At 40.1% G+C, this 15,473-nt stretch overlaps 2 protein-coding genes across 4 annotated transcripts in view; one reads left to right on the plus strand and one right to left on the minus strand.

Annotated features, from left to right (window-relative positions):
• MACROD2 (mono-ADP ribosylhydrolase 2) overlaps window positions 1-15,473 on the plus strand; it is an 891,375-nt gene that overhangs the window by 101,372 nt on the left and 774,530 nt on the right. The window lies entirely within an intron of this gene.
• On the minus strand, window positions 403-15,388 carry FLRT3 (fibronectin leucine rich transmembrane protein 3). The gene is made up of 3 exons (XM_054061685.1): window positions 15,193-15,388; window positions 7,074-7,813; window positions 403-5,993 (listed from the first exon to the last, which is right to left on the minus strand). Exon 3 carries the CDS (start codon window positions 5,946-5,948, stop codon window positions 3,999-4,001), a length of 1,950 nt encoding a protein of 649 aa, XP_053917660.1. The 5' UTR covers window positions 5,949-5,993; window positions 7,074-7,813; window positions 15,193-15,388; the 3' UTR covers window positions 403-3,998.

Here is a 15,473-nt window from a genome sequence, read left to right on the forward strand (position 1 = left end):
AAATGGGGTTTGGATAAGTCCAGGCAGATGGCATCTGCCAGCTCACGTTTGAAGATCTTATCCAACCTTAGTTGCAGATGAATATGGAAAATTGCATCCTCTTACTTAGCAGAGAAGTCTATAAACGTGCTTAGTATGTTATGTCATCCGTAAATTATTTTAATAGCAAATAAGGCTTTATTACTTTTGCTCTTGCTTTATTGCATTTGCTGCTCTACATTCAATACGTACAGCATTGGCACAATATAGCTTGCATGCTAGCTAGTGCATTAGCAGAAGAAATGGTAACTGTGTTCCAAAACCATAATATTTTGATATTGGTACTGTTAAAGCCAGGAGAAAAAAAAAAAAAACCAAAAAAAACCAAAACAAAACCCCCAAAAACAAAAGCGAAAAAAACCCCAACAGTTGTTACATTTCAGGCTGTTGTACAAAGCTAGGAAATAATAGCTTATAAATGAAGCAAATTTAGTTCTGGAAGGTACTGAGATGGGACAAAATTAATATGTTTTCCAAAGTACCAGGGTGTTTTGGAGTCGGCTTGCAGGTTAAAACAGAACTGTGAGCAATTCAGGATAGCAATATAAATAAAATTAAAAGGGGGATGATAATAAAGAACGTGTAAATACTATGCTAAGTATCCTTTATATGGAGGATGCTGATTAAATTAACTCTGCACAGATTTAGGCAATGTTGAAAAAAACTCCACAATTAAATATTGAACAATACATTGAAATAAGATGGAATTGGAAAGTTATTTGAGATTAATTTAGTGTGGATAAATGTTATTTTGATAAATGTGTTGAGTAAACTGCTCAATGTGTAATCCGATTTGTGTATGTATGTAACTGTCTAATAGAGTGGATTTATGCATGGTAGAGAGCATGGCCTGCTTTACCTGCCGCACTTTGATAGGTAGAAGAGTCTTGAGGAGACCATCATGACATGGAGCATCATAAAAGTTTGTATAAATATCCAAAGAAAAAACACAGATTTTAGTTTGAAATCAGTCTTTTACTTGCCAAATTAATCTTAATATTATGCATGTTGCATAAAAGTTCTGGTATATTATCTAAAGAAGATCTTGTATGCGTGAATGTGCCATTTTTTCCATTGTGGTAGGAGGACACCAGCTCTCCCTGCAAATCTGGTGTGGTTCTCTGTAGAGGGTGGAATCACTTGTCCAGCTTTTCACTCTTTGTGGTGGAGGTGAACCAGGGCCAACTGGTCCAACTTAACTGCTTTGGATATGCATACTACTGCTTCACAGTATGTAAATTTTACGTGAAAAGTCCTCATACTTCAGATTCACATGCATTTATCTCTTCCTCAAATGGCATTTTTTTTATAGCCCATATGACCTTTGCATGGCATCACCTGAGATGCGCAGATGGTATGTCCTCTTACTAGGCTACCTCTGGCTGAGGTGCCTTGGAAGAGACATGGCAGAGTACTTACCAAGTATTATTTTACCCTTTTAACAACACAAATTTTAAGCCAACTAGGAGAGAGGGGTTTATGTAAATAGCTTGGAAATCCAGCAAAACCTGTTTTTGTTATCGGGGAGCTGATGGCAAAGAACTAGTGATCTATTGCCAGTGACCCAGCCACTAAATATATCTCTGTCCCTATATGCTAGCTGATATAGCTAGCTGATATAGCTAGATGAAAAACAGGTCTGCCTCCTCCATCTATATTGGTTTTCCGTTCCAGCTTACTGTTTGGGAAACCTATTGCACATGAACATAATGGAGCTCCATGTGCTTAATCTTGACTTTCTTTTTGTATCTGATAGGAAAATAAGCCAGAACAGTCTTGTTTAGTTCATTACACTAAGCTGAGCACATAGTTGTTCAGTTTAACATGCCCCTTTCTCTTACTTTTGGTATCGTGGCTCCAATCAATGCTTGGTGTGAAGAGGACATGATTTGCGTAAGCTTGGTAGGGAAGCACAGTTCTGCTCCTCCATCTAGGACTCCTCCACTGCTCAGAAACTGCGGGAGGCATTTTTGAAGGTGAGGTTGAGGAAACAGTACAATAGCACAGGAAGTTTGGAGAGAAACTTCCCTGGATGCATCTGGAAAATGAGGATGAAGAGAGCTGTGTTTTACTGGAAGTTTTGGGTCTGCAGATCAGATGGATCCGTGGCAGAATTGTGTGCAGGCTGACTGCTGAAATCATCAGTCTCGGTGTTTGCCACTGTTTTTTGTTGTCATCTTCCATTCTTTACCCCTCTTAGGGAAACTGATAGGTCAAGAACTGCTAAAATTCTCTTAAAATTGAATTGCATTTGGTATACATTCCTTGTCTGAGAAATTGTCCAAAATATTTTTTTATTTGCTCTTTGTTGAAAAAAAGATTTTAACTCTATGCCTTCCCTCCCTTTCACTGTTGACACACTTCAAAGTTGTAAAAACTTGTTTTCCAAATAATTAATAATAAGGAAACCTTGGAAGCGGGATACTGTCAAGTTGAACAAAGAAAAAGGTGAAGCTCATGACCTGAACAGTAGCAAATAGTTTCTGAGAGGGTTTCCTATCAGTGCACTGCAGATGCGTGGCATTATTTTGAACTAGTTTTTCCAACTTTATTCATCGACAAGACCAATGTTTTTCATAGTTAAATTATATATGAAAAAGTGGGTATTTTATTTTTTTCTCCTTTTTTCTTTTTAAAGTTTTTTAAAAGCTTGATACATGTAGCGTTGGATCAAGGCACATACAAGACTGGCCAAAGGGCGTACAAAGCACTTTGGTTTTTAGTTGAAGAAACAAATGATTATGGCAACAAAGAATGGTGTGGGGTTTAAACATGAAATAGCTCATAGTTCAGTAGGAAGGCAGAAAGAAACATGTTACCTTACAGATTTATCAAGGAATTTCTGGAAAAACTGTGACAGTAATGGGCAGTATTCCCGACTGTAATGGCAGTACATTGAACAGATACCTGTATACTGTTTGAATATATGCTTTAAAAGAGCTGTATTCCCCAATTGTCACCTTAATGACTAAAGTTTTTGATACCTTGCTTGTATTGCCTGCTTTTTTTCCACGTTTTTTTCTTATCAAACTGCACTTTCAAGCCTTTTTCTGTTCAAAGCGGTTTCTATGCGTTGTCTCTTTCCTCCTGCCCTTGCCTCCCAAATGCCTGTGACCATCCATCACTGTTTTCTCTGTAATAAGCATACTACTGGTTCTGATAACCAGAAATCTATCCTTAAACCACATCTACCCCCTTGGTTTGTCGAGCATAGCACGTCTTTTAAAAATCCCTTGTTAGGAATTTGATTATGCTTTCTTCCAGGGATCAGTTTTTTTAACATGTCCACAGCTTCAGTCTCATGCATGTCATTGATCTGACTATTTTCTTTTGGATTTCACCATTGTTGAATGGATTTATCTAGACAGCTGATATTGCCCATTACTACACGCAATTTTGTTTATTGAATATTTTTGTGGTTTACAGATTTGATAGACCAAACATTAAAAATTCTGTAAGTTTTTGCAACTGCTTCTTGATCTTCCTTATTTGTCAGGTTCAACATTATTTTATTGATACCAAAGTGAAAAATGGCCTGTGCTTACACTTACAAGGATCTCAGATGAATGTTCTGACTGCTTGACATGGCAAGAAAATTCACTTTCACAGTCAACAAGTCATCTTACTCAGTAGAACACAAAAGTTAAATGGTCTGTAACTTGTATATTAGCAAGGAAAATACAGTACAAATTACTAAAAAATACTAAAATATAGAATTGTGGTCAGGTATCCCCACTACATTAATCGCAGCAGTAGCCTGAAATTTGAAACTTTTAATAAAAAGTTCTTAAATATAAATTATATGGCAAATGTACAGTACATTGCTTTGTCAGTCTTTTAATCCAGTGTTTTGCAGTAGAACAGCAACTGTTAAGTCAGTCTTTTCTTGTTTTCTTTAAAATACAAAACAAACCCAAAAAAACAACAAAACCCGAACCAGTCTTTCATGTCCTTCAGTATCATGAGTGTGAATGATCTGAATCTGGAATACCACTGTCTCTGTAGCTCCTGTTACTACTGCTTTCACTGTGGCTGTTCTTGTACAGATTCATGCCATTAGGTGGGAAAATGGTGTGTATTACAAATTCCTCCTTGGATACTTGGTCGTTGGTTATTGGTATCATCTGGAAAGAAGTCTCCCTGATTTCTAGAATGGAGTTATCCTTCTTGGTTCCCGCTTCAGCGTAGTCATCTTTTCTCCGGCGTCCCTTGCTGTAGGTGCAGTTCCGGGAGAACAGGGACCCGTTTCTGTGGACATACCAGCAGACCAGGGCCAACAGCGCTATGGCCACTAGTGCCACCGCACCACCAATGATGGCAGCCAGGGGCAAACTGGGATTTTTGTAAGGTTCTTTCTCCTGCTCCCGGTTGAGGGTGGTGGTAGGGTTGTACATCTTAAGGGGTGCCGTCTCTGTTTCGATGCATTCGGGTGTTTCATCAGAGAGATAGATGTTGCTGGTTTCCATGGGAACCATGCATACACGGTATGGTGATTCTGGTTCGAGAGCCGTAAGCAAATAGTCATTTCTGTCACCTGTAACTATTGTTTCAGTTATAGATCCAAAGGCAGGGCTGTGACCCATCTTGAGCCAGCTCAGTCTTAGAGCAGTCATTGGTAGTGCAACCTTCCAGGAGATGTGAATAGTCTCCGTGCCTACAGATTTCACAAATATTGTAATGATTTTGCGTACCGGGCTTGCTGTGGTTCTATAGTTTTTATTTAGGTTCGGAGTCTTGATGTCTGGCTGTTTGGTCACAGAAACCGGCCAGTGTCCCTGCGCCGGGTATAGTGTGTTTGGTACCGCAGTAGTGATTTGGATGGTGCTTATCATACCATCGTCCTTACAATCAAATAGTTCTGCATTGAGGTCTTTGATAGCCATTCCACGTACTTTTTCTGGTGCCTGACACATCAGTCCACGTACATTAACTTTTAAAGGCAATGACTGTAACCAATCGCGTACCCATTTCATTTTGCACCCACAGTGCCAAGGGTTGTTGCGAAGAAACAGTTGAGTGATGTTGTCCAGATCATCAAAGACACCCTGAGGTAAATTGCTAAGATTGTTATTGGACATATCTAGTCGATACAACTGCCTTAAGTAGGAGAAAGCATTGGGTGGCACACGGTTGATGTGGTTTTCTTGAAGATAAAGCTTTCTTAGGTTTGTCCCGGGCAAATTTACTGGTGCAGCCGTGAGCGAATTGCGGACCAATGACAGTTCTGTAAGATTGACTAGATTCATAAAGACTTTGTCTCCTAATCCATGATTATTTAGAAGATTTCCATCTAAAACAAGGCGTTTTAGATTTGTAAGGTCTTGAAGAGACAGCTCTGAAATCGTGGAAATGCGATTATCATCCAAGCGTAGCTCTTCTATCGTTTTAGGCAAACCCCAAGGAATGGTACTAAGGTGATTTCGAGAGAGGAAAAGAAGTCTGAGATAGATGTTGTCCCGAAAAGCTCCATCCTCGATGCTAACAGCAGAAACAGAATTATCATCCAAATGCAGTTCTTCCAGATAAGGAATTTGTGAAAGTGAATCATAAGTAATGGTCCTTATATTATTCTCCTGCAAATGCAGTTCCTTAACGTACTTAGGGAGGTTAGTGGGGAATTCATCAAGGCTGTTGTGGTATAAATATATTCTTTCCACCCTAAGCAAGTTCTTCAGTTCTGAAGGAATCCCAGCATTATTTATTTGATTGTTCTGAAGGAAAAGGGTAGTAGCATCCTCTGGGATTCCTGTAGGAATAGACGTCAAACTGCGATCATTACAATATATGAAACCCACATCACAGCGACATACTGAAGGGCACGGTTTGGCACTATGAGAAAAAGGTGCCATGTCAAGTAACAGCCCTATTTTAGTCCAAACTAGGAAGATGCTCCAGGTTACACTAATCATGGTCAGGAATGGTGAGATTTGTATAGAGTTCTGATCTTCAACAATCTAAAACAAACAAACAAACAAAATTATCCAGATCATCAGTGAAGAAACTGCAACAAAAATTCAACATTACAGAAGACATCTGAAACATGCGTATTAAACTAAAATTCAAAGTTACAGACACATTTTACTTTCTTTTCCTTACATGGATAATTGTACTACTTCTTGAACTAATTTAATTAAATTAATAGGTTATTCTGCATAGTAATTGAAAATAATATAATCAAGTATGTCTGATCTGTGAATTGTTTTGCTTAAGCAAGAAGGCCCTTTCTGAGGATTCCTTCACGTTGTGTAGAGACAATGTGTGTTTGCAGATATCAGATAAGTACAGAGCTGAAGACACACCAGAGTTCAAGTTAATCATTCTATATCTGAAAGATAAGAAGTAATTCCTAAGCCAGCTCACTACCTCAGGAGCCCTCAAGTGAACTATAAACCCCTTACCAAACACACAAATTTAGCAGTAGCTATTTTCAAGGTTCAAAAAAAGTCCTAATGGCAAAGCATAAAATGCAGACAAAACAAGTGCTCGATGTGACATTGTGTACCTTACAAACACTGTAGCCTACTTTCCTTGGATTTTGAGCTGGAATGTTTAGGAAGGTGACTATAAAAACTGGCAGGTAAATAACAACCTGACATAGCTGGTAGAGCTATGACTTTCTAGTTGACTGGACGGAATATTAAATTATATGCTTAATTTCATCTTTAAATATGTGTCATTTACAAAAGTCGTCTAACCAAGCAGTACACTAAAAAGAGACTATTTGGTAGGTTTAACCACATTTTCCCAGCTTACCAGTTCAAACTGTGTAGAGTAGAATAATGTAAGTTAACTCTTGAGACTGAAATTGTACTTTGCGTCAGTAGTGTGTTCGTACATTGAGCTCAGGTAATTAGCATTTTTATAGCTTTTAAGACAACATAAGTCAATTACCATTGTAATTAAGAGTTGTGAGAACTTCTGCAAGATGACCTATGCATTAAGCAGTGTCATGACCTTTTCTCTTGTGGGTTTATATATTAATTGAACTTTATTCTCTGAGGCAAGTAAAGGAAACAAATTAATATTGATCCTACCGTATTTAAAGGTATGAGTAAATTTTGTGCTTGAGGATATCCAGTAAAGGAATGTCTTTCTCACGAGTCACTGTTACAGTTTACTCCATGGAGCTGTGTTTTCCTCGGCGGTGTTTACTCAGACAGTCCCTCTCTGTGGTGTGTGTTTCCTGGCTCCTGGCACGATACTCAATGAGCATTCCAACCAAGATTTATCATGGTACATAAGCACACCAGGCCAGGGAGTAGAAAAGCTTCAGCTTCCCTCTATTTTTGTCCTCATGTAAAGTCTGTGAATGAAGAGCCTCTTTTGTTTGGTTTAATGCCTTTAGCAGGAATTGCTTTCTTTGTAACTCTTACAAACTCTTCTGTGCAGCATAGTAGTTGGAGGTGGTACCTTCAGTGCCGCGTGATGGAAAGTATTCATTATGCTAAGGCTTGGATGGTAGCCTCTTCAGGAGGTCAGGAATGGGGCTTTTTTTTTTCTTGTCCAGAATTATCCAAGTATAAACTTTGTACAGTAGCTACATCCTGATATATCCACACCTCTTTGAGAGAACCATTTTCCGACTCTCGCTTTTTAACACTTCTTCCAAATTTGTAATGCAGGAAAGGATTCCTCCTGTGCTGCAAGAATGCAAGTTACTCTACCATAGAAACATCAGGCAATTCAGATGGTTTTCTTCATCAAAGGACCCACAAAAGTAGGATTTCCTTCCCAGGAAACTCCCTTTTAAAGCTTTCCTTGAACTCTTAATTTCCTGTGAAAGTAAAAACAAACAGAAAAAAAAATGGAATTAATAACAACTGGTGGACACTGATATTCACTTACGTTGCACTGCCTATATAAATCATGCTATGCTTACAGTATACATGACTAGCACATCTTGTTTTCCCAAAATATTGGTGTTTCAGCTATCTAGTCTCATGTTACTGCAATTTTGGTGTAACTGTATTTTCCTTTCTTTCAGTTGAAAATATCCTGTATTGACAAACAGTAACAAAATATTTGTAAATGATGTTTCCCAAATGCCAGCCTTGCTTCCCTGGAGAAGGCCAATATGGTTTCTATCTTTGTGTTCTTGGTAAGCTGAAGTAGATGATGATCCTTGCCTTCATTTTAAGTGTAAAGGGAACTCATTACCATTCAGTAGTTACTGGCTGAAAGGGGAAGAGATTTTGCTAAAATACTTATATTAATATTTCACATTTGCAGCGTGCTGATTCTGAACTGGGGATGAGCTAAGCATGTCTTTTAACTCTTTGACAACAGATACACGTAGGTGGGGTTTGTCCATGAAACGCGCTTGATTTGTGGTCTAAGCTTTTAAGCTACAATAGCTTATTTGTCACTTTGCACAGCAGAACTGCTGTTTAGATTAGCATTTTATCCGATTTTTCTAATTTCAAACAAAGAAGAACATTTTCAGTCTTGCCTGTTCCTATTGCTTGAAGAACTCTAATTATTTGGTTATTTTTTAATGGTATTTTGAATGGTATTTTTAACTTAGGCTACCTCGTATCACTACTGCAGAAGGCATCCAGTGAGATACCAAGTCTGTGTTCCCTGAGAGCATGCAGATAGTTATGCTGAAATAGAAGTGTTTAAATCAGAAATAATGAAAAAAATCCTTAACGTTTTCTTGTTTCTCCCTTCCGTGACTGCATGTTTTCCAGAGAACTGAGCACAACTCTCAGAACTGAAATGCTCAGAAGAAACAACATGCTGAGTAATGCTTGCTTAGCTGCCTTCCTCTCAGCTTAACTACAGCAGCTTCTGGTCCATCATAAAATATTAGACCTACACAGAAAAAAGCCTATTTTCAAATTCTGTCCTTTGTAATTTGAAGCAGGTCCAGCACAAAATAGATCAGGAATACTCCTGTAGCAACAAGAAACATGCAATGATACAAAATTATTGACACAGATAGAAATTGTGCTGTGCTTTCACAGAAAAATGTTGACGATAAAAAAATAGCCCCCACTGTAGAGGTGCTGTGACCGCCCAGTGAGGGAATGGGAAGGCCTCTTCTCTCCTGATGGTGCTTTTATGCTTCTCTGAGCTTTGTTTCTGCACCTGGTTTAAGCAGTTGTATAATGAAAATAACTACTTAACATGAGAGACTTCTCCATTGTGGCATAAATAAATAAAGCAAACATTAAAACAGCTAAGACGAAAAATCTGTGTGGCCACATTTTAGAACATAAAGGAATGTATATTTCTTGGTAAGTTATGTAATTTGGGTAAATTATGCAACAGTATAAAATGGAACAAGAAGGCTCCATATTCCTGCAGTGTCCAGTTTTCTCGGTCTGTGTTACTGAAGCGTTTGGGGAAAGAAGTCCAGGCTCTATTCCTAAAACATTTCTAAAACAGATGCTTAAGAGCTGTATGAAAAATGGTACCTCTTAGGAACTAATGTGGAGTTGTGATAGTGGGTATTTTCTGGAAGTATATTGTGAAGCAGGAATATAAATTCGTTAAATAGGTCTTTGAAGGCTACAATAACTTTCAAGTACTTAAAAAAAAACAACTCGACATAAATTTTCTTTAGAACTTTTAGAGCTGTAAAATCATGTTGGCATTAAGCAAAGCAGAGGCTCTAGTATGCATACATTACATATATACATCCACACACGAGAAAGTAAGTTCATTTGATTTACCTTTCTAGCATATAAACTGTTCCCTTTTTGCTTCATTTGATAGTCATCCCTTCATTTATTGCCGCTATTGTAATAGCAGTAATGTGTAGGATTAAAATGAAAGCACTAAAGCTCATTAAGTTCTTGGAATTTTTTTTATCCCTTCCCTGAAAATTGCATGAAAACAAGAGAGAAAAATAGAAGATAAAAGCAGGTCTCTTTGGAGAAGATGACACTGTTTCAAAAATGTGGATTAAGACTATACCCCCCACTCCTTTTTCTAAACTTAGAATAGTTTTCTTCAGGTTTTGATTGTTTGATATCTTGCACTTCCCTTTTATATCTGAAGCCATGACTGAAAACAATGTTTTTGCATATCAAAGGCTCCAGTGATCTGTCTACAGAGAAGACGGGAATCCTGCTGCCATGCTCAAACTTTCCCCTTCTTGAGCCGTCTCTAAATATTCCCTGACATCAAGTCATTATAGCTGATCCGTCAGGATGAAAAGTGACCCCCACTGGTACAGACGCTGTGTCCAGGTTTCTGCACATCACATTGGGAGGCTTCATGGACACATGGTTTTGAAAGAAGCCATTACATTTGAGCAGAGAAGATTTCAGAAAGTGTGTGCTAAAATTCAGTTTTAAATGCAAAATTTACTTTTTCTTTGGTAACAAAAGAACACTGAAGCAACTGAACAGCAGCTTTTGGACTTATCTTTACTCAGTTAAATGTTTTCATGAACTTTGCTGAACTGAATGGTTAAATTACTTTTCCTGGGACATTGTGTAAGTAAGTGTATCACTACAGATAGGAGTAATGTGCGAGCCTCATGCGTGTACTTATCGCTGTAGTACAGCTAAGCAGGGGCACATCTTATTTTAGACCATTCAGAATAATTTGCACTACACAAGAAAAGCATACCAAAGAACATTATATTTATAGGGTATGGAGTCCAGCTGCATTCCCTGTCCTGTAGGCAGGCAACCGTAAAAAAAAAAGTTTTTGCATATTGGAAAAGTTAGGAGTTTTCTAAAAATGGTGCCAGAGATATCTTTTCTTTGCAAGCTGTGATAAAACGTGAATAAAATCAAGACCTGCCTCACTCGAGGTCACACAATGCTTATCTGAATTTCTAATCTACCTCTGTGTTCTCCAGCAGGAACTCTGGTAGTTCAGTAGCTTCTTTCTAACCATCAAAGCAGCCAGGGGAAGGGAAACAACTCAGGATTTTCAGTTTATAAATGAGAGAGTATCATTTAAAGTTAACATTAGAATACACATACCTGATGAGCCTAACAGTTTTGCTTAATCAGTGTATGTACATTCCAGAATTGCCTCTGTATTTGTTTATAATCTGAAATGTATCAGGAACCTAAAATGTGCTTATCTTTCAAAACACTCACGAAGTCTATCTGCTGCATAGATTGCTGGTTCAGCTTACAATGGTCACGTTGCCTCTTAAAGAGCATTTTTTTTTTTTGAAAACGTTTCACAGGGCTAATCAACACTTAAAACAATGCCCATACTTTTCTTTAAGTGTATTACTTGGGGTTAGTTGATAGTGATGGCAAAATGCTTTCTAAGCACCCTGTCTAGGAGCTGCGATTTCCACGATCATCATATTTCAGGAAGGTTGCCCCAGTCTTTTGTTTGGTGTTAGGCAAGCAGAAGGTCCTCTTGCTGCCTTTCCAAGGGGTAAAGAATGCAAAGGATTTAGTTAAAGTGAGAGTGAGCCCGTCAGTCAGGTTGTATCTCAGTGTTCTGGTGAAACTGGGATTTTTTTTCTGTTGAGGAAGGTTTTAGTTACGGGTATGGAATATTTGCCCCCACCTCCGTTGAATATAACATTGCTTTTGTCTCCCTAGTTTTAAATCCACTGTCTTAAAAAAATGCAGATTTTGATGTGATCTTCCCTCAAACGCAAGTGAATCTGATTTAGGAATGGATTCTAAGTAATAGCTTGACTCCACAACAAGATGAGCCAAACCAGTATTTGCTGTAGAGGATGGAAATGAACTAAGAGTCGTTTTTGTCTGAAGTCTACTTTTAAAACCCTTCCTGCTTTTGAAGATGCTAGGTTGAAAAGATCCAGACTATTACGTTATTCCTACTCACTCTCTTGTTTTGACTGCTCTGCTTCTGCAAAGGTTGCACGTTAAAAAAGCACTTTGAGGGGAGTGTTTTGCAATGGCTTTGTGTTTGGTGTTTTAGTGCTCTTTGAGTTTAGCCAATTATGGCTTCTAGGTTTTCCTTTGAGAGCTGCTGCTGAGGTAACTCGCCCGTGCTTAAAATAAAAGAATAGAAAACAAATGCTGCTATTGTTTCAAGGTACAATAATTCCCCCCCTCCCTTGACATGTTTAGGTGGAATTATACCTGATAGGGAGTTCCTGGCACAAAATGTTAGGCATGTGAAAATATTACTTGAATACTGGATAAAACTTCAATAGTTTTGTTTCCTTCCCTTTCAAAATAGTTGTTTGCCCGTCTTCTGATAACTAAATTTGCTCCTCCAAAAATTAAGATTTTAAAAACCATGAAGCTGTGAGACCGCTTGAATTCTTACTGCCCATGAAAGGGAGAACAGTTTGTGATGATAGAATATGTTTACTGAAGACTTTTCAGGATGCCTGCCCTGAGCTGATATTCGCTTACTTATTAAAAATAAATGTAAGCAATCACATATTAATTCATATTAATTCCCAGTGCTTTGATTAAGGAAAAACTTTCAGCAATAACTAGCCATTAGCATCCTGCTAGAAGGAGACAAAGATGGCCATCTACCAACTGCAGCCACATCAAATCACTGCAATGCAAACTTCGGAAACTCCAGCAATGGCTTTGATTAGTCACAATCGCCTCACATAGTATCTTTCAACTTGTACCTATTAGTGACAAAGGAAAAATGCAAAAAAAACCCCAAACAAACCCAACCCTGAAACGCATCCTATTTTGTTCCTGCTGTAAAACATGTACACTTTGTTTCTGAAGATTAAAGCTTGCTGTGAGTTTACTACAGAGTTTTTTTGCCCACTGGGGGGTGGTACACACTACAAAAACTCTGCTTTTAAGAGCCACAAGTCAGATGTTTTTTGCTGCTGTCCAGTTTTCTCTGCTTTAATTACAACAAAGTCTCCTGTTGAGATAAACAGAGGCAGCCTCCAAAGGAGGGAATTAAAAAAAATAATGAAATCACTCTTTCAGAGAGTTTACAGGATCTTATTTACCATGCTGATTGCATTAACTACGGTATTTATCTGGTCGTTCTCCAGTTAAAATAAAATGGTGTGAATGTGGGGGGGGGAGGGAAGAAAAAAAAAAAAGAGAATTAGCATTTTAAATATATGCCAAGGGTTGTCACTGTTTCTGGTATACAAGACCAGCACAGACGGCAGGAAAAAATACAGCTTTTAGAAGTGATTAAATGTAGATGGAAAAATAGAAGGGCTTGATAACAGTCTGAGTAGAAGGATTAGAATAACCTCAGTATATTTTAAGATAATTGGCTTTCCATAAACCCAGGTATACCTTTTGTTTATGAAATATTTGAAAACCGACCTTAAACGGGGCTGTATTGTATGGTTGTGGAATAAATTAAAGGAAATTAAACTTGAGGGTTTTTTTTTTTTTTCTTGGAGAGAGGGAGGGAAGGGCAGGGAAACCTCTTAAATACGACCTAATGTGTGGCATATATCGACAAGGAAAACACATACTGATCTTTCTGTTTTATAGCAGATAATTCTCTTCTTTGTACACTTGAATTGACAAATGCATTTTTCACTCTAATTCAAAGAAATGTTCATTAAGACGCCATATCCCCAGGCCATAGATAGTGAGCATAATTGATGCCTCTATCTTTTTAGGCAGTACATTTTAGGCAAGGAAATTGGGGTCAGGATAATGAATTGTTTTTTTTAAAGTCTGCACATTTTCAGTCTCTTCTTTCTATACTTTTTCCCCACACAGAGGATTTACATGGAAACAGAAGCCACGAACCTTCTCAATGCGTTCATTTCATGTGCTCTTTCACAGGAATACGATTTAATTGTGAAATAATTCTGCATTTCGGAGTGCAGAACACTCCGCTGCACTCTGTTAGCTGGCTAGAACTGATCCCTTGAAGAAGGGAAGCGCCTTGCCTTCAGTCCAAATGAGTAACCCATGGCTAAGAGCACTCCACGAATTAGTTAATTACACGCACTCCTTGCAACACTCCTCCCTACTTCGACTGGATGCGCCAGGGTTGCAGCTCAGAGAGATTAAAATTTAGGCTACCTCAAAGAGAAGGACCGAGCCCGAAAGGCAAATGTCTGTGTAAGAGCAGAGCTTTTATTCGCCAAGGGGCTGATCTCAAAAAATTCGTCAGAAACAAAAAAAAAAAAAAAAAAACCAAAAACCAAACCAAAACACAAAAAATCCACCCCAAATTAGAAAGCCGTGTCTGGATGCTGCGAGCTATGGCAGATGCTGGGAAGCAGGGCTGCTGTGCTGCGCTGGGAAACGCAGGGATACTCGGGCTTTGCCTGATCAACTAAGTTGCAGTTCCCAATTATGTTTGAGGAAATGGGTAAAACAGACAGAGTCTGGCACATCTGGAAGCGGGGGAGCGTTCTGAGAGCGAGAATAACGTAGAGATGAGGCGTGCAGAGGAAAAAGCGGAGGAAATATTTATTTGCGAGCCGTTTGGAAATGCTTTGCTTGTGTGAGGGCAGGCAAGCCCTTAATAAACTGAAAACAGCAGAAAAGTTGATTAAAACTAGGCAAGGCCCTTCTGGATGCCAGGGGGGTTGCCAGCCAGCTCTTCTTACCAAAGAAAGGGGGGCTTTTTCCCAAGGAAATTCGGGCCTGTTGCATTCTTTCTTAACATACGTGCAACCATTTTGTTCCCCATCTCCTCACCCGCAGACTTCGTGCGGGAGAACCGGGAGCCTGGATTGAAATCCATGCAGAGAGGAGGGGGAAGCGGGGGGGGGGGGGAAGTTTCCAACGCGGGGAATAGATGATGCGGGATACAAAGAAGGGATGATGCGGAGAAGAGATGATGCGGGGGAGGAGATGCGGGATACAGGGAAGAGATGATGCGGGGGAAAAGATTAGGGATGCGGGGAAGAGAGGATGCGGGGAAGAGATGCGGGATGCGGGGAAGAGGGGATGCGGGGAAGAGATGATGCGGGGAAGAGATGCGGGATGCGGACATCCCTCCTCCCTCCTTTTCCCCACTCAAACGAGGCCCTGGGGTCCCAGGACCCGCGAAACTGGGGGGATTTGTGCCCAAAACGAGTCTCGGAAAAGTGTTCGGTTATTTTTCTTTTTTTTCCCGGCGTTTTCGGTGCCAGCTCCGTTTTCGGTGTTCGCGCTCCTTTTTTCCGTACGGCGGGATCCTGCCTTTCCCTGCCGCGTTTGGATCCGCCAAACTTCATCCCCCCCACCTCCTCCGCTACCTCCGACAACCCCCTCCCCGTTCCCCGCTCAGAGCGCCGATCCCCGCACGTACCTTGCCGGGGCTCAGGCTGGATCCGCCGCGCTGGGTCGGAGCCGGGGCACCGTGTGTGTGTGTGTCGGGGTGGTGGGGGTGTGTGTGTGCGCGCGAGGCGCGGAACGGCGCGCGCGAGGAGCGGGACAGTCCGCGACGCGCGGCGCGCGCTCCTCGAGTCGCGGCGGCGGCGGCGGCAGCCCTGGAGCCGCGCGCGGGGAGGGGGAGGCGTGGCCGCGCGTCACCGGGCGGGGCGGGGAGGGGAGGGGCGGGGCGCGCGCCGCCGGCAGGGGGAGCAGCAG

Source organism: Cuculus canorus, chromosome 3, assembly GCF_017976375.1.
Source record: "Cuculus canorus isolate bCucCan1 chromosome 3, bCucCan1.pri, whole genome shotgun sequence".
Classification (NCBI taxonomy): domain Eukaryota; kingdom Metazoa; phylum Chordata; class Aves; order Cuculiformes; family Cuculidae; genus Cuculus; species Cuculus canorus.

Bases quoted from the DNA above. Each gene is read 5' to 3' on its own strand.
- FLRT3 (XM_054061685.1), bottom strand. From the start codon at position 5,948: ATGATTAGTGTAACCTGGAGCATCTTCCTAGTTTGGACTAAAATAGGG.